The following is a 19,571-nucleotide window of genomic DNA, read 5'->3' on the forward strand; positions in this document are numbered from 1 at the left end:
GTTAGGAGTGCGGACTTCTAATCTGGCATGCCACGTTCGATTCTGCGCTCCCCCACATGCAACCAGCTGGGTGACCTTGGGCTCGCCACGGCACTGATAAAACTGTTCTGACCGGGTAGTGATATCAGGGCTCTCTCAGCCTTACCCACCTCACAGGGTGTCTGTTGTGGGGAGAGGAATGGGAATGCAACTGTAAGCCGCTTTGAGCCTCCTTCGGGTAGAGAAAAGCGGAATATAAGAACCAACTCTTCTTCTTCTTCTACCTTTAAGACCAACAAAGATTTATTCAAGGCATGAGCTTTCGAGTGCAAGGAAGAGTGCTTGCACTCAAAAGCTCATGCCTTGAATAAATCTTTGTTGGTCTTAAAGGTGCCACTGGACAGATTTTGTTTTGTTGTGCGGCTTCAGACCAACCCAACTATCCACTTGAATCTAAAATATCAATGTTTAAGAAACTGATGCATTGAAGGTATTGAAAACATTTCTAGTCATCCCCTCCACCCTGTTCAGGGGTCCCAAGACACTGAACAATGACACATGAAAAATCGTTCAAAGATATTTCTCAGTTTCAAATTCACAATGCATCATACTACATTGTTTAACAAGGTAACAGGGAAAGCTTGCAAATGACACTCACGCATGAAGCTGCCTTAATCAGTCACTGGTACATCAAGGCCAGCCTTGTCTACCCACACTTATGATGATGATGAGACTATGATGATGACTGGCAGCTGCTCTCCACAGTCTCAGGCCGAGCTCTTTCATATCACCTGATCCCTTTAACTGGAGGTGCTGGGGACTGAACCTGAGACTTTCGGCATGCCAAGCAGATGCTCTGCCACTAAAACACACTAAAGCCCTCCCCCTACTCAATATATGAAGAATTATAAACCCACCATTTTATTACAACACTTAACCAGTTGGCACATAAGGGAAGGAGGAGGAACAATACTAATCGAGGCCTATGGGGCACTCCCATTTCCACACACAGATAGGAGAGACCAGGCAACGTTGTATCTGCACTGGCCATTCATTTTTGGATTTTTATGACCGCCCTTGTCGAAACAGCTGTTGCTGGGCAGTTTACAGCAAAAATGGTGTGCAAACATGATAAAACCACATTGCATTAAAAACATTAAAGGTTGAAAATATATCAAATCACTGTAGCTGCCCAGTGTCAATTGAACTGCTCCCTTCTGGTCCAGGATGGGAGAGGATACTGGAGAAGAGCCCTACGTGGTGTTCCATCAGCTCATTGGCCTCAACCAAATGCCTGGCAGAAGAGCTCCATTTTGCAGGCCCTTCAGGACTGAGGTGGTTCCTGTTACGGCCTGCAGCTCTTCCAGTAGCTCATTCCACCAGGTTGGGGCTAGGACTGAGAAGGCCTTGGCCCTGGTTGAATCCAAGCACACATCTCTCAGGCCAGGGATCACCAGCCTGTTCATACTGGCAGATAGGCAGATTGCCTTGGCTAATGTATTACAAGACAGCCCATATCACAAACTGTGGGTTGCACAGTTCTGACACGACCAGAAAAACCAGACTGATTGCACAGAAGCTTCTGAAAAGTGCTCAGAAATATCGCCATACCGCTTTGAAGCAAACTCAAGTTGAGTGGAGATCTTTGTATTCTGTGACCTCAGGTCCGTAACCTGTTCCTGAAGCTTCTCGTTTTGCTCATTCAGCAGTTTGTCGTTCTCAGCTTTCTCTTTCTTGTAGGTCTCAAAAATTTCCTGCAACTGGAGAGCGGATTGAACATTCAGGAGCATGCATGTAGGGCAATACAGGCCAAGGCAGAGAACCTTCCTGTACAGAGGCCTCTGGGAAAAAGACCAAGGGGTACCTGCTTAAGGGCTGCCTTTGCCTCCACTGCCTCTGTGGACTCTGTCACTGGTACAACAGCTGGAGTGGACATGGCCTGAGGTGCACCTGACAGGCGCCTGGGGGTCGAGGTCAAAGATGCTTCTTCTGGCAAGATGCCTGGCGCTGAAATGGTTAAAAAACAACATTTCCTAATCCAGAGAAGACAATGAAATCCCTCATTCTTGGTCACAAAAATTCTTTGCAGTGACCTTTTCAGGGGCTGCACTGGTAGCCCCAAATTCTTTGACCTGAACACCATACCCAGCAATTCAGTATATCATAAAAATTGGACATATTTTTCATAAGCATTTACTAGTTTGCACAGTCGGTTGTTTAGAATTGTAAAGCCTGCAGACAGTAACGTACTGTCAGTCTGACATTACAAACTGAAGTTTTCCTCCTCTAAACCTTGCCTCGAGAAAGAGAAGGCAAAAATGAAAAAAAAAATCAAATCCCTCTACAGCTGTAGTCCTCTAAAAATATTTTTGTATGAGGGTTCGAAAATGAGTTTACTACTTAATCTAACCTATTTCCCCCTATGCATGCCCAAAACAGACAGGCTTCTACAACCAAAATTTTCTCTAAGCCATGCAGAGAAGGGGTAGGGTTAACCCTTCAACCTGCATTTCATTTTGCTGCTTGAAATTCGGCATTTTAAAGGAGGGAAATGCATTATTTAAAGGTCTCATCTCCCCCCCCCCTTAAAATGCTAATAGCATGAGCTGGGAGAGGAGTTGTCTTCTCCCTACCAGCTCTTGATTGCTCTATTACACAACAGGATGAACAGGTAAGCTTACAGGAACATCACTTGACAGAGAAATTGGCCTCTCCTACCCAGTCAGCTTCGCATTGTAAGTGGGCCAAGAGTCTTCCACACAGTTCTGTAGATCTTACGGGGTTACAATGCCCTACCTTGCAGCGGAATGGTAACCCCAGTGGTCTGTGCCAACAAGATGCGATACATGTCACGCTGACGAACTATGGAGTCCACAAGCTGCATCTGGTGCTGCCGGGACTCACGCAGCTTTTCTAGCTCGTTGATAGCTTCGTCCAGTTGACGCTGAAGCTCGGAGATTCTGTTGCGGGCAGAAAACAGTTCTAGTGAGACTGCCAAAGGGGGATCTGAAGAAAAACTGTACGGGCCAAACAGATATTAGTCGAACAAGGAGAGGAGGTCTGAAAGCAGTGGTGCGTGTATGTGAGGATATGCTTTTCTCTCCAGCTGGGTACAATGTGAAGAGCTGGGTTTTTTATACTCCACTGTTCACTACTTAAAGGAGTTGCAAAGAGACTTACAGACACTTTCCCCCTCCGCTCGCCAAAACAGACAAAATGAGGTAAGTGGGGCGCTAAGAGAACTGCTCTGCAAGGACAGCCAAGGTCACCCAGCTGTGGAGGAGTGGGGGAATCAAACCTGGTTCTCCAGATTAGAGTCTACCACTCTTCCACACCACATTGGCTCTCAACAGGGCTGTAGGAGTGAAGTAGAACCGACAGAAAATGTTCACCAACACTAAGAGTATTTCAGCAGATAAATGTGAAACCCCTTTATGTTATCAGCCCCAACAGGACTTCTCAATTCTTTTAATTTACAGAATTTGGGGGCAGACTTTAGATACGAAGGGCAATGAGGGAATCGGAACGTCTGTTAAGAATAAAGCAAATGGAAAAGAGTAACAAGCAGCTGACATTGAGACAAGAGATTAATTAAAGCTAATGCAAAATTCATTAACAGCTTCTACTGCCTTGGGAAAACCACAGCATTCATTTTAAAAAAAGATCAGTGCTCAGTGTCAAAATGTTCAGACATGTATGTAGGAGAGAAAAAAAAAAACACAGTTTGAAAAAATACTTACAGTTTGTGGCTTGGATCCACCAGAGCAGTGATCCGCAACCTTTCTAAGGCTGTGGACCGGGGGGGGGGGTGATCCGGCATCTGGGCATGTGCGGCGGTCCGCACATGCACTTTTGTGCCAAGCACGGCCACAAACGTGCATGCGCGGCAATTCCTCACATGCGCAGCAGATCCGCACATGCATGCTTGCACCATGCGCGGCCACAAATGCGCATGCGAGGACCTCTCCCTCCCCCACAAAAAGAAGCTTGCCGGGCTGCAAGCTAATCGGCCGCTTTGGCGGCTAATTTGCTTGCGGCCTGGGAAGTTTCTCACTGCGGGGGGGGGGGGCGGGGAGAGGGAGCCGCGGCCTGGTGCTGGGGCCTTCGCGGCCCGGTGGTTGGGGACCACTGCACCAGAGCACTTATATGGATAGAAAGGAGTTCCACCTCTGGAGTACATCCTTTTCATCCCCTCTCACCTGATGCAGCCTAAGTGTTTGGGAAGGAGGAAGTGAGAAAATTGTGCTCCTCCCACCCACAGAAACACTCAGAGTGCTCCAAACCAGAGAACTGTGTCCTACACGTTCAACTGGTTCAAGCAGCCCCCTTCTTGGCCTTCCCCAGCATCTCCCTGTGGCCTCTGAACGGTTACTGCAGACAAGAGGCCATTGGAGGGGTGCAGTGAGAAGGTGAATCAGATGAAATCACCACTTTCCCCAGTAGACATTCCACGGGACACAAAGCCTCTATTGTCTCGGTCTTTAGGGGGTTTTCGACACATGTTTGCATTTTGCCAATCTGACCACCTATCGCTGAGAGAAGCGTACTTTGATGACGTTGTTTCCATCTCCTCTTTCTCTTTCGCTTCGCCCAGCTCGCGGAGAGCTACCAAAAGTCGCTGATTCTGCTGCTGGAGCTCCTCAATGTTTCGGTAGGAGACCAAGTGCTGGGTGATCACTTCTGAAGAGCTGGTGATGTCAGCAGAGCTCACTTCATCACGGATGACGTGATTGCCTCGGGCTTCTTCCAGTTCCATTAAAAGCACTCTGATCTATGTTCAAAATGAAAAAAAGATTATTTCGGTCACTTCAGGAACTGGGGATACACGAAGCTGCCTTATAATGAATCTGACTGCTTGGCCCATCGAGGCCAGTTATTGTTTGCTCACACGAGAAGTGGCTCTCCAGGATCTCAAGTAGTTTTTTTCACAACACCTACTCCCAGACATTTTTTAACTGGTGATCTACCATTATGCAATTCACCCCCCCTGGTTGTTTACAACACCTACTGCTTGATTGACTGGGGATGCCAGGAACAGCACCTGGGACTATGTGCATGCTTAGCAGATGCTCGGCCACAGAGCCACCAACCTTTCCCCAAAGTAACCAAATCCAAGCCCTTTGTTATTCTAAGACTCCCAAGCTCTTCATTAAGCTAACCCCCCAAGTGCTTAATTATTCTGAGACTGTAGCTTCTTTCATATCACAGAAAGAATTTTCAAATTCCACGGAAGCATTAGGTGCACTAGCAATGCACTAAATAGAGCTTGTGCTTAACTCTGCTCCAATTTGATGCATGCTGTTTGTTTTTTTTAAGGAACATCCCAGTTCTGTTTATACAGCTGAGCTACTTAGTGGGAGTTTCAAATTTTCAGGAAGGAGAGGCAAATTAGCTGTTTCTCAATCCCAGAAGTCAATGCTAGAGCTCAAAATGGGGTGAAGGTTTGCAAGAAGAGAACTGGTTTTGTACATCCTGCTTTTCACTACCCAAAGGAGTCCCAAAGCGGCTTACAAACACCTTTCCCTTCTTCTTCCCATGATAGACACCCTGTGAGGTAGGTGGGATGCTGAAAGAACTTGAAGGAGCTGCATAAGGTCACCCAGCTAGATGCACATAGAGGAGTGGGGAGTCAAACCTGGTTCTCCAGATAAGAGTCCACCGCTCCTAACCACGACACTGTGCTGGTTAAGAGTGCAATCCTAAACACAGTTGCACCCTTCTAAGTCCATAGAAGTCAACAGGCTCAGAAAAATACAATTCTGTTTAGGACTGCACAGTAAGGATGGCAATCCTCAATAAACATTTTAATAAAAGGTAAGTCCCACAGAAGTCTTAGCTTCTCAACAAGCACTCTTGGGTTCTGCTGCAAACTGCCTAAGGACTAACCTGCTGTGACAGATCTTTGACCTGGATGTCAAGCCTCTGATGCTCCCTCTCAAGCAAAGAAGCTTGCTTGTTGGCTTTATCGGCATCATCTTGCAAGCGCTGAATTTCCTGCAAACCAACACATTCATGCAATTCTTTAACTCAAAAAGCAATTACAGATTCATAAATGCCCAGGTGACCGTAAACAGCTACACCCTAACATGGTTTTATTTATACTGAGCTGTACCCTATCAATACAGCACTGATGAAAGAGAGAAGAGTGAGCTTGGCTGACCCCCACCCTCAACCAGCATTGCCTGTCTTACAGGTGTCTCCCAATCCCCAGCAATGCCAACCGTGAACTGTGGCATGGGGAGCAGAGAGAGACCTTCTTCTGCCCAAGGAATGCTTGTAGAATAACACCCCTTTTGTATAGGAAATCAGTATGACACAAGCCTTCCAAGCCAATGAGGAAGAGGGCGGGGGAACACTTTTAGGAGCTAACATCCAACTCAGAAGAACCAGATCAAGAGCCAGACTGTACAATCAGCCAAATCACATGGTGAAGCTCTTGCTGGATTGTATTACTACAGGTTGAGGATCACATCGGAACATACAGTCTGAAACTTAAGCACACACAGAAAACTAGCCAGCCAAGGAGAACACTGGAATATAAATCGGGCAAACTGTTTTCTATAGCAGTAAAGGTAAAGTAAAGGTAAAGGTATACCCTGTGCAAGCACTGGGTCATGTCTCACCCTTGGGGTGATGCCCTCTAGCATTTTCTTGGCAGACTCAGTACAGGGTTTGCCATGCCCTTCCTCAGACATTAACGTTTTACCCCCCAGCAAGCTAGGTCCTCATTTTACCGACCTTGGAAGGATGGAAGGCTGAGTCAACCTTGAGCCGGCTGCTGGGATTGAACTCCCAGCCTCATGGGCAGAGCTTCAGACTGCATGTCTGCTGCTTTATTACTCTGCGCCACAAGAGGCTCTTCTATAGCAGTGCAGTATGTTTATTCGGTTGATTGACCCATATAAATAATGCATCAATAGAAACTGCAATCAATTATAATAGTTAATTAATATGTGTAGTGAAAAAATACGAAAGTATTGCTACATAAAAATATTAAGATAATAAAACAATGTTAATAACAATGTATTGTTGGAAACAATATGTTATTGAAAGTACGGGGGGGGGAAGGGTTATAACATGTAAAGAAGAAGGAGGAAGAAACCTCAGGGAAGTTAACTGCAGGGACAAGGAATCAATACATCTTCTAGCTTTCTATAGCAATGAAGTTGCGTCGGTTCTTTAAAACAGACAGGGAATTTAAACATGCTGTCTCACTCTGGAGTGATGCAGTTCAGCCAGAGCAGAAAAGTAATACAGAGAAAGCAACAGCAAGTTAATCATGGAGCTATACATTGACTTAATAATCAATTTAAATGGGAAATCAAAAAGCAAAGAGATCTAAAGCCTACCCAACTGAGAAGTTGTGAGTGCGAGAGAGAGAGAGAGTTTCTCTCTGATTAAACAATATAGTGCAATATATTTTTGCTGGCTATTTTATTCGGAATCCAAACTCCTATGAAGTTTTCGACTGACCTTCATAGCTTGCTCAAGTTTAGCAGCGAGACTCGCAACTGCTTTTTGAGAACGTTCATACTCTTCGCGCTGACGCTTCAAAATGGGTGCTTTCGCTTCTACTTCCTGCACTATCTCATCCAAGTACTTGTTAATCCGCTTATTCTCCAACTTCTCCAGCAGCAGCTGATCTTGTGCTTCGATATACGCATTGTAAAGCTGCATTTTAAAAAAAGACCATAAAATAAACCAGTAGACCTTCATTTCAATAGCAGCACATTTTCTGGCTTCCCGTTTGAGAGCCAGCTTATTAAAGTGTTTAACAGCGGTGGCCTCTAATCTGGGAAACCGGGCTTGATTCCCCGCTCCTCCACAGGCAGCCAGCTGGGTGACCGTGGACTAGTCACAGTTTTCTCAGAGCTCTAAATCATCTAAATCTTAGCAACAGTCAATATTTAACAACAGTTTATGACTATGTTAATAATTAATATTATTAGAGCCAGCTTGATGTAGTGGTTAGCAGAGGTGGCTTCTAATTTGGGGATCCAGGTTTGATTCCCCACTTCTCACATGTAACCATCTGAGTGACCTTGGGCCACTTCACAGTTCTCTCAGAGCTCTCTCAGCCCCACCTACCTCACAGGATATCTGCTGAGGGGAGAGGAAGAGTAGACAATTGTAAGCCGCTTTGGCTAGTAAAAAATGGGGCACCAAAAATGGTTGTTTTTCTTTCTATATTCAGTATGTGTATCATTACCATCTTGTAAATTACACATTTCTGAGAGAACTGACAGTGCCCATGTAACTGCCCCGCCCAAATTAACTTCCCCGTGTTAATTTATTTTAACTGTTCCAATGGTTTCAATTGCTACTGTAATTTTTAACAATGTTGTAAACCGCCCCAAGATGGGTGGGCTGATGGGCCAGTCTAGAAAATTTAAAATAACTAGCTAAATAAAAGACTGTGCTTCATTTAAAAGCAGCAACCACCTGCTTGGGAGCACAGTACCCAAGCTCTGTACCTGAACGGTAAAATATAGCATACTGTTAAAAACAAACTGAAATCCTGTCAGGTTTGCTAAAACTTCCTCCCCTGTAAGAGCGCAGTGGCTTGAAGACAGGTTAAAAATGAATAAAGCAATGAAAGTGAGCAGACTTCCAGAGAAATTATTCAAAGTTGGATGAGTATCTTCTTACATCACCCACTGATAAACTTTCCAGCAAATATAAAATATTTCTTGGTGACGGGGCAATTTTCCATAAGAATCCTTGCCATTCCAGTAATCCAGAACATCTAAATTAAACAGCTGTGTTATTGTAATTCCATGCCTCTCCATAAAACACTGCCTCAATTGCAGCCATAAAGAATTAGCTTGTGCAAAAGGAAAACATTAAAAAGTATAGCTAGTCTTATTTTTTCCCAGTAAGAAACCATTAAAATTGTATTTATTCATTTTATTGGAGTTTTATACTGCCCTTCCATATTGCTCAGGGCGGTTTACATATAACATCGCGGGGAGGGATACATGCAACAAAACATATAACGTAGTCAAAAATAACATCATATATTTCTCCCAGCTTGTGAACACTGAAAGCTCAGGTCAAAAGCTGCCTTCATTCCCATGAATGAAAACAAGAGTCATCTGGGAAGGTCATTCAGAAGTAAATGCTCTCTCTCTCTGTCTAGGTCACTGCCATACACTATATACAAAGTTTTATTTCCGTGAAACTCAAAGCTTGTTCTCTATCTTTTTCCTGCAATAACTTAATTGGAAAAAATCATAGGAACATAAACCCACAGTCATCTGTGAAGAGCATTCAATCTGGAAGTAGTTCTGCTGCAGCCAAACACTCACATAGACACCCCAACTAAGAAATTGTACAGAACCAGCAGGTTCAATCCCTACCTCTGTCAGTTTCATGCCAGGCTTTACCACCTTAGCCACTGCAGCAGCAGTGGGAGACATTGCTGCCAGCTCCTCCTCAGAAAGGATGGCCCCTGGAAGAGAGACAGGGCAAGGCACAATCTTTAATGCGGTCATGCTTTAAATAAATAAATAAAACAACATGCACTTAAAAAACAAAACTACATGTAGTGCAGTGACCAGATAAAATTCCAAAGAGTTCTTGGTAGGGCCTCTGGTTTAATCGCAGAGCGTCTGCTTGGCATGCAGAAGGGCCTGGGCTCATTCTCTAGCATTTTCAAGAGTAAGGAGCAGGTGATAGGCAAGACTTCAGTCTAAGACCCTGGAGAGCAGCTGCCATTCCAAGTAGACCGGCCTTTCTCATTTGTTTAATTGTTGAGAAACCCTCGAAACATTCTTCATGCTTTGAGAAACCCCAGAAGTGGCACGATCATGCAGAATATGGTTAGGAAGCATAGCTGTGTACATGCCCACATGGGGTCCCTCCCCTTCCCACCCCTCTAGGCTCATCATTGATCATTTTCAGAAGGGGGGGAGAAACGGGTCAACATGACCATATATGGTCATATCACGTGATAACTGTTAAACAAATGTATGTGCGTGTGTATGCATATGTATATACATAAAAATAATCAACTCCACCCTTCCAGGGCCCTCAAGAAACCCCAGGGTTTCACAAAACCCTGCTCTAAGGTCTATTCTAAGGGGATACAGACCTTTACGCTTGGTGGCAGAAACCAAATCATTGGCATTGTCCAGCTCTCTCTCTAACTTGTTAATCTTTTCCTTCAGCTCTTTTTCTGTGGCAGCATTCATCTGTTCAACCTCAGACAGCCGATCCTGTGTCGCTTTGTTAGCTAATAGTCATAGGTAAAAAAAAAATCAACAAGATTTAAGTTCCCAATGTCATTGTTAGAGAAAATTAATAACTTCTGCAATTCAACACACAGGACTTTTCAGGGAACATTCAAGGGAATGGCTGGCGTTTCCACAAAAGCAATCTACGGTTTGCACCAGCTGAGGGCCAGGAAGGACTCAAAGATCTATGCTTCGGGTGGCCAAACTGTGGTTCTCCAAATGTCCAGTGCCAACTGGCAGAGGCTCATGGTAATTGTAGGCCATGGACAGCTGGAGAGACACACTCTGGCCACCCCTGATCTGGGCCCAACTCTGAAAGAACGTGACAGAATAGTTCACCAAACCCAAAAGAGCTTTGAGTTTGAACTTCTCAAAGAATAACCTTCATCTCTACTAGGCCCTTTGAAAAGAGGCCACTTTAAAACAAAAATCTATACTTGGAATAGACATTAACTGATGAGATGACTGCTGTATAATATACTTTACAGATTCTGTGTTTGCTGCTGATTCATCAGGACACACGGAAGCCTCTAAATTCAGAAACAGAAGGTTTCTCACCTTCACCCGCCTCTTTCAGAAGCTTGTGCAGTTCCTCTACGGCTTGCGTGAGCTCATTACTTTTCATCTCCAAGTCATCCGCAGCTCCCTATAGGTGATAAATTTTAATTGAAGTCATCAGCAGATACTTCAGGGCCTGTCCAAAAAGCCCACAGCCTGCTGAACCTCATAGGTACAATTTGTCTGCCGCATTAAAACAGAGTTTAGCAACTGATTAAGACATAACAGGTGTTTTATATTAATTAGCAGAAGTAAAATACACAGAAAGCAAAAACAAGTTAAATCAAATTTTTCACCCAATCGATTTAAAACTTTTATAATTAAAACTCAAGACTGAAAAATAATTAAGAAGTGTCAGAACTTTAGCACTAGTTTACAAGGCAACTGGAATCAAATCTGCTGCAACCCTTCAGTTATTACAAGGGCTGTGCATTCGGCGAAAGCCAAGCCCCACCCCTGTGAAAAAATACCTTGTTAGAATATTTAAAATATTTTCTAACCCAAATACAGATTAGAGAATCTGTTTTGGCTACCAGGATAGTTGACCTGAGTGTAGGCTGATTTCCCTCCAGCTTTTATTTGGGGGTATCAGCCATACTGATTTGCTGAGACAGCAGGAGCTCTTAGCTCCCACCACCCCAGCTCATCCTCTCAGATCTGTGGGTGGGCTGAGACAGATCTCTCCCAGTCCCCTGAAGATCCAAGACAGATTCTGCTGCACCGCAGTTTAAAGCCACCAGGCCACAGAAGCCTCGACAGCCTCCGTTAACTGGCAGTTTAAAGCGACAGGGTAAGCAGAAGCCTTCAGAGCCAGGTCTGCAGGGGGCAGGGAGAGACCTCCCACCCCACACAGATCCTGGGGCCACTTCTCCACAACAGAGTTTAAAACCCCACTGCAGGAGAAGCTAAGGATGGCTTCTTTTTCAAAATTTGGTTTGGGTCTAATAGACCAAAAACATTCAGTGTTTCTGAGAAATCCTGTCATTAAGAACTAGGATTTTTTGGAAATAGCAAATTTGTCTAAGTCCAATAGACCCAAACAGAAAAGAACAATTTTTGCACATACTAAAACATTAAGATTTTAAAACATGTTGAGGGGTGTAGAGAATAAAATTAATAATTGTAAAAAAAAAAAAAAAAGGTAAAGGTGCTTCTTTCCGGTGGGCTTGAATCACGTAGGCACATAATGTCACTGTCTGTAGAGAGACTTGAGGTTTGTCACCCATGAGAAACTCTGTGGATAAATCTGCTTCTGATTGGTATAACCTCCCTTCCAAAAGGGGGCTGATTGGTATAACCTCCCTTCCAAAAGGGGGCCTGTTACAAGCTATGGTATAAAGGGGGCAATGAAGGAAAATGTGCCCCATAGATTCCACCTCCATTAGTGGACAGGTGCACAATCTCTCTGAGACCGGCATTCTTTTATATCTGCCCTCTAGGAGTGCTATGGGGATGGCCAAACATCTTGCTAATGTTAGCACGGCATCATTTAATCAAATGTTTTTAACCCTCGGGGAATGGAAGGACGAGCAGGAGTTTCTAACATGTTATGGGGAATGGAAAGAAGGTTTTTGTAATGTGTCAGAAAAAAACAAAGTCCACCTAGAAGAAGCCTTACCTAGATTCCTGTGCTGGTTTCTTTTTAACAATTACGTTGCTTAGGGGGAAAAAACCCCACCAAAGGAAGCAGTTCCATAGACAAAACCACTCCACACAGTGTGATGTGCCCAACCAGACTTATCACAAGCTGTAATGTAGTTGTATGTCTGTAAAGCTTATTCATTAGTAATTCTTCCCCCATAAATATACACAGCTATAGTGGATGCTGCATCACGGAAGATGGAAGAATATAGCTAGTTGCTCAGTCAGTGAACATTAAAAACCAAGAGGAATAGTTTTCAGATTAGAATATTTGCGAGAACAGTACAAGAGAAGTACAGAAGACCAAGTGGCGATGGTCTTACTGAAATCATCATACCTTATATAAATTAGATAACTTGATGTGGGCATTTAGCTCATTGTGGAATCTCTCTTCCATACTAGTTTGCTGCTCCTTTGCCTGGCAAATTAAAAAAAACAGTTAACACAAACTATTAGAAGTTTTCCTTTAATTATAAACAGACCCCCATTGCTTGACTAAAACAAACACAAGGGGAAAATTATTTCATTTTAAAGATGACAGAGGACAAGATCCTTTCCTTTTTAGGATTTAAGATGCTCTAGAGATTTCAAATGGTAATGACTGGGGAAGGGAATGGCAAACCACCCCGTATTGAGTCTGCCATGAAAACGCTGGAGGGCGTCACCCCAAGGGTCAGACATGACCCAGTGCTTGCACAGGGAATACCTTTACCTTTACCTAGAGATTTCAAAACTGATGCCTATTTATTTCTACCCTTATGTTTCCACATACTTCCCAGATACTGCCATCACAAGATGGTGATGGTGTCTGTAAGATATGATACATTTCCCTCAACATGCCTTCACATGCCCCACTAAAGTACTCCTGCCCCTGCACCTGCTCATTAAAAGCAAATTCCACTCTAATTACCAGACTCAGAACTGCAGTACCAGGGTAGCTGCACACCCGCCGAGCTCTACAAATTACAGGAGATTAACGAGAAGCTAGGTCACATACATGCACAGTGCTCTCACAGAACCCAAAGCACAGGAAGTTGTATTTACCTCTTTCAGTTTAGCTAAAAGGTCTTCCACGTGTTTCTGTAGATTTTCATTGGATTGTTTTAATCCACTGACTTGCTCCTCCAGCCTGGAAACCTATGAAAAATGAGGGACATATGAACAAGACACCTAGGCCTGTATTTAGACTTGAAGCCATCAATGTAATAGATTGCTCTGCTGCACAGGAAATAATGCTGGACTTTAAACTGCAGGTGGGTAAGATTAAGGGTAAGAATGATCCATCCAAAAGAATCCTCACCTAACTTCTACAGACACAAATCTAAATTCTGAATGAGCATGTGATGCTGAAGAGTTTTTTAAAACTGAATAGTTAAGGCAAACTCAGGCACTGCCATCTTCACAAGCTGTGCCTCGGCTGTCCCCAGAACTGCACTCCAATGGAGACTGTTAGCACGTGACCTGGCATGTCCACAGAGCCACTAATACTTTTCAGTGCCAATTTCTGTCACTGTGAAAACATACTTTCCACTGCTGAGTTAAAGGAAGTATTTCTGTGTAGCCAGGACACACTTTATGTTTTCCTTATGAATGCATCATCACTATGAATAATATATTGACCTCAAAAGCAGAAAAATTTCAAATCTAAACCAGCCCTTTATTGAAACGAATGCTGGGAAACAGAAATTATGGGAAATGGATATCCCGTTTTTCTGTTCTGGCTTTCATTCCCCCGCGGTCACTGACCTTCTCATTCCCCTTCCTGATTTTCTATTCTGTTTCCACATCTAACAACTCCCACTGCTTCTCATTTTTGATCTGCTCCAATCCAATTCAGTTGGACTGGCAAGTCCTCTGCTGCCTCTATGCTTCCTCCTCCATTACCGTTCATTAAAAACATCCTGTCTAGTAAAAGCTACGCTTTAAGAGCTTCAAGGAGGTAGCCATGCTGGGCTGAAGCAGCAGAACCAAGTTTCAGTTTAGTGGCTCCTTTAAGACCACAACTAAATACAAAATACAAAAACTGTGTATGGAAAAGGCTGTGCAATCAAATATACGATTCTCAAAAACTGAGTGAACTAAATCTTCTATATAATCTTTTCATTCGCATTAATTTCTCAACGCACAGTATGACAAATACACTGCTTATGAACTTGTTTCACTCCACTTCACCAGGCACATACAGAGGTTCCTCTAGACCCAAGTCATGTTTGTTCAACCCAAATGAAAGATGGCCTAATGAACTGATTTATTGATTAACATATTTATTATTTATATGTTTGTATCCTGCCTCTCCCAGCAACTGATGGCCCAAGGCAGCTCACAGGAACCAGTCTGATGTATCAGCAATTAAAACATCCCCAATCACAATTAAAACAATTTAATAATGAACAGCATCAAGATGGCGGAACAATACAAAAAAAAACCATAGCTCCGCTGCTCTAGCCACCGTTGCCTACCACAGTTCTCATGGGGTGAGATCTCCCATAGCATAGGCTATAATAGGGCGGACCCCAGAGTTGTGATCACGGGCACCTTTTCCCCGGCCTCAACCAAACGCCTGGCGGAAGAGTTCCGTCTTGCAGGCCCTGCAGAACCTTGATAGCTCTGTCAGGGCCCTTAGTTTATTATTCCTGTAAGGGTTGTGTATCAAGGAAACATCTCCATCAGAGACTGTGACTAGAAAGGGGTGGACTAGAAGTTAAAATAATAAATTATAATAAACTAGTAATCAAGTCCGCTGTATGAAAAATACAGCGGGCGCTAGGTAAGGGAGCCCCCGGCAGCCGCGCTCTGTGCAACTGCCGGGGGCTCCCTTGGCCGGCGGCACTTTGCGCCTCTCGCCGCGTCAGGCCGCCGGCAAGGGAGCAACTGCGAGCCGCGCTCCGCCCGGCTCACAGTTGCTCCCTTGTCGGCAGGGCGGGAATCGGCTGGGCCAATCGTCTGTCCGGAGGAAGGGGCCAATTGGCACCCTTCCTCATCCCGGACAGAGCCCGCCCTAACTCCTCCCACTAAGTCCTTACGGCTTTATTTAGTCTGCGGTGGCGCGGGCTGTGTTAAGATGAATCAAATAAATAAAAACAAAAATTAATTATGCTGCATATTAAATCATGATTGACTTTCTCCTTATATATGTGGTCTGGTTAAATGTGCTGTGCAGACAAAAGCTTACAGCCTCAATTAAACTTCGTTGGTTTTAAGAGTGCCACTGGACTCAAAATTTGTTCTGCTGTTTCTAAGTTATTTTTGCTGCCGTTTTAAATTTTACATTGAATTGCACTTTTTGGATGCAGCTTCTTTGTGGCTCTATAAATGGAAAAGCCATGTGCAGATTGAAAAAATAAGCCATTTGTGCACATTTTGGCTAATGATTTCTCTTACCAATGAATATTCTCAGCACCTTACTAATACAACAATGGACATTAGTTTTTCTACCCCTCTGGTTGTTTTTATCCATTCACCTATTCACAGGATTCTCTGGATTACAAGAGATTGAAAGCAAATCTCCCACAGTGCACTAAACATTTCACCTCCTCACTAGACAATATACTTTCACCTTGATTACACTTTTTTTTAATGAACAGGAGCTTTCAGATATGAAAACTGATTCGCTGTTTTACCTCATCTTTCTTGTTCTCTAGGTTACATTTAAGTTCCAAAATTTCATTTCCTTTTTCCCGGGCAAGAGCCAGGAGTTCATCTGTTTTTGCCTTCAGCTCAGTATTCAGCCAAGTGTTCTGATTCTGCAGCAATTCCTTTTCTTGCTCCCACCTTTGCTCACGAAACTAGAAATAAAATCATATATTACATACAAGAAAACCATCTTCCAAATGGAGTAAAAAGAAAAGCACAGCCAGGGGCATTTACTCAAAGTCTTATTGACCTATTTATTTATTCATTCATTCTTTGATTTATATACTGCCGCTCTCAAAAACCCGCAGCGGTTTACAATAAAATAGTAAAAATAGAGTACCCTTAAAATCCCCAACACATTAAGGACATTAAAATATGGCTATTTGTTGGAGTTAACTCCCCATCTCCTCCCCCACCCTGTTCAGCTAGCAGTCTGGAGCTCTTTCCTTAGGAGCGAGGGTCCTGATTCTCACCAGCTCTAGGGGATCCCCTGATGGTAGATCTGTCCACTACCTACATGTCATAAACCATACTGCGTCAACTATGATAGCAAGACCACATCCACTGATCTCGGTTAGGCTAGAACTGGAAGAACTTAGCACAAGATAAATATATAAGGGAAATGTCTTATCTTTACAGAGGAAACTAGTAGAGATGGGGCCAATGTGCCTTTTCAAACTCACCTTTACAGAAAAGGATGATGTCTCAAGGTCATCCAGCTTCAATTGTAGCTCTACCTTCACAGTGTTTACTTCTGTAAGTTTCTCATTCAGACGTCTAACCTCCTCTGCAAAAACATCAGAAAACCCAGGAACTACTTTGTAACAATCACATACTATAGACTAAATGTTTAATAAAGGTTTTTTTTAATTGACTGGATTTACTATTGTAGGCATTAAAACTGATTCACAGCAAGGACTGGCAAGTTATAGCAGCATTATTTTCTGTAATATTTCAGATCCTCACTTTTCTACTTGCAATTCCTAAAAAAAAAAAAAAAACTTGGGCCTCTCCAGTGCCTCAGCATAAAGAAACACAATTGTAACATTTTATAGCCATGATCCGAGTCACTGGTACCCATAACAAAAAGCTTGACTGCATTGCTTTGTATTCAAGCCTCTTGTGTGCGTCCAATTCATCAGTATTATCTCAGCCTCAGGGAGTGTTGCATTACCAACACAGTTGTGTAAGCTTCTTTATCAAGAACACAAGGAAAACATATCTTTGGCAAAATTCATCACACTTCAACGTGGCCTTTTCTGGGCGGTCACAGGATGCAAGGGAAGCCCCCTTTCTTGCTTGAGATAAATGGGAAAGGGGTTCAATGGGCCAGCTCTTGTGGAATGACCCAGCACCTTCTTGTGTGGGGTACAAATGGATTCCAAGATAACCATGGAATTTTCTTCAACTGCCACCAGCATAGGAAGAGAGCCAGGTACAGCATCAGCACTTCTACAGCAAACAAGTGTATGCTAATTTAAGGTGCAGGAAGAAGATTCCTGGAAATGGGAGGTGTAAAGGTAGCAGGAAAGGTCCAGACAATCTATTGCAGTACAAGAAACCCAACTAATACTGCAATCCACAGAGTAGATATCAATGCTAGCCTAAATACACTCTTCCATGTGTTTTGTCTCTGCAAGTAAGAACAAAATAGTAACAGCTTCAACTGCTGTTTCATTTCTGCAATCTGACTGATTTCTTAAATGAACCAATGAAAGACTGCCATGCAAGTATACAAGAGCATCAAAGAGCAAGGCTTTTGTTGTCTCAGTTTACCATTTAAGTGCTCCAGTTCTTGCGCTCTTCTTTCACTTGTTCGGACCAAATCTCTCTTCTCTGCTTCCAATTCTTCATTTGCTCTAGTTAGCTGACCCTTAAAATGCAAGGAGGGGGGGGGAGAGTAATGCTTTAACAACACAGATTACCATATTTATTTATTTATTATTTGATGTATAGACTGCTCATCTCCACAAACAGGCTCAGATAAATTTACAACAGATTAAAACAATCATAAGGCAAATTTAAAGACATTCTAAAAATTAAAACAAACAACCCAAACCCAACCGTTTTCATTTTGGCCTGCTGCATTGGCTGTAGGCACTTCTACTGTCGTCTGGCAGAAGTGCCGTCTGGAGCCTTTGGAACTAAACCATGCCTTATTAAAGGGACTCTCAATCCAGATTAGTTTAGGATGCATGAATCAATAAATCACAGGCAAAAAAGTATAATGGACCAAGAAAGGGTGTTGTTGTTGTTGTTTGGGGGGTGACAACATGAACACTGCTCTCCAAGACTCCTCCAATCTGGAATGTCTCTTTCAGAAATGTATTATGGTTCACTGGCAGAAAAACTCCAAACAAGCCATTTAAAGCACACTAGCAGAGAAGCACCATTAAACAGTTGAACAGGAACTTGTCTGCTCCTGGGTTCTTGCACATTTTCACCAGTTCTCTATATTCTGGATTGAAAGATTATAAAATCATCCACGGAGGTCAGACGAGATGACGCCAGTGCAGCAGCTAACATACAAACAACTGTAATCTCACCATTCCCACTGATTTTTCCCTTACAAAGGCTTCAAGTTAATGGGACTGTTAATCCAGGTATTAAAGAATGTTGGCAAGATGTCCTAAATTCCAGTTTACATTCAAAGGATCAAGACTACATACTAAAGAAATGGCAGCTCACCCTGAGCCAACCTCTGAATATACCTATGCAAAGACAGAATAAGATGCAGAGAAGGAGACAAACAGACACAGCTGACTCTTCTCCAGGGCAGATGCATCGTTTGCTATCCAGCCTGTATTTTGAAATCCTACTACAGCCAAAGATGAAAAGGAAAACAGTCCTATGTGCACAGGTGGTTTTTTAAAATACACACAGATACCTAAATTGATACTGAATACAGAAAGCTTCCAGCTCCCTCATGTAACTGGTGAGGTTTGTACCTGTGTAGCTGCATTCTGCTCCTGAGCAGTTTCCAGTTCTTTGTTTTTCTCAGTCAGTGATTTTAATTGGTCATCTGAAGAGGAAAATTGATGGACATACCTTATTTTTGCATTTAAATAAGTCTGCCCCTTAAAAGCAAAACCAAAAATAAGCTTGATATGCTCATTCCCATGGGCTGTTCATATAACCGTAACCAAGATCAGTCACTTGACTTCTCAAATCCATCCCAGGCCCAGAGAACAAGGGCATGCACGATTCTGAGCAGGCTCCCTTCCATAATAAAAGCCTCCTTAACAACTGGCTTAAGCCCAAGTTTTAGTGCCTTCTGAAAGTGGTAGGTCTTCTTCTTCTTTTTTTTGTCACTGACTTCCAAAGATAAATAGCTTTTAGCACTGAAGGGTTTCACAGATGCAGCTATTCATGTTAACAGAGCCACCTCTGTTCACCTGTTACAGCCTTCATCACGTTATATAGCTTGGTTTTAAAGTGTCTAAATGATTCGATCACATATTGGAAGATGCTAGTGGATACGGATGCCTGCTACCCCCAACCCATGTTTCCCTTCAATGCACAATG

At 43.2% G+C, this 19,571-nt stretch overlaps 1 protein-coding gene across 2 annotated transcripts in view; it reads right to left on the reverse strand.

The window, feature by feature from the left end:
• Positions 1-19,571, reverse strand: part of TPR (translocated promoter region, nuclear basket protein) — a 62,522-nt gene that overhangs the window by 37,878 nt on the left and 5,073 nt on the right. For both annotated transcript variants that reach the window (XM_077332663.1, XM_077332662.1), the window contains exons 3-17: positions 18,995-19,068; positions 17,823-17,919; positions 16,730-16,833; positions 16,034-16,198; positions 13,458-13,550; positions 12,751-12,831; positions 10,773-10,860; positions 10,073-10,213; positions 9,339-9,430; positions 7,453-7,650; positions 5,866-5,973; positions 4,527-4,750; positions 2,776-2,939; positions 1,844-1,986; positions 1,591-1,739 (exon numbers count right to left, since the gene is read on the reverse strand). In XM_077332663.1, coding sequence (XP_077188778.1) covers positions 1,591-1,739; positions 1,844-1,986; positions 2,776-2,939; positions 4,527-4,750; positions 5,866-5,973; positions 7,453-7,650; positions 9,339-9,430; positions 10,073-10,213; positions 10,773-10,860; positions 12,751-12,831; positions 13,458-13,550; positions 16,034-16,198; positions 16,730-16,833; positions 17,823-17,919; positions 18,995-19,068 — 1,921 coding nt within the window. The remainder of the gene's footprint in view (positions 1-1,590; positions 1,740-1,843; positions 1,987-2,775; positions 2,940-4,526; positions 4,751-5,865; positions 5,974-7,452; positions 7,651-9,338; positions 9,431-10,072; positions 10,214-10,772; positions 10,861-12,750; positions 12,832-13,457; positions 13,551-16,033; positions 16,199-16,729; positions 16,834-17,822; positions 17,920-18,994; positions 19,069-19,571) is intronic.

This window comes from Paroedura picta, chromosome 4, assembly GCF_049243985.1.
Source record: "Paroedura picta isolate Pp20150507F chromosome 4, Ppicta_v3.0, whole genome shotgun sequence".
NCBI lineage: Eukaryota > Metazoa > Chordata > Lepidosauria > Squamata > Gekkonidae > Paroedura > Paroedura picta.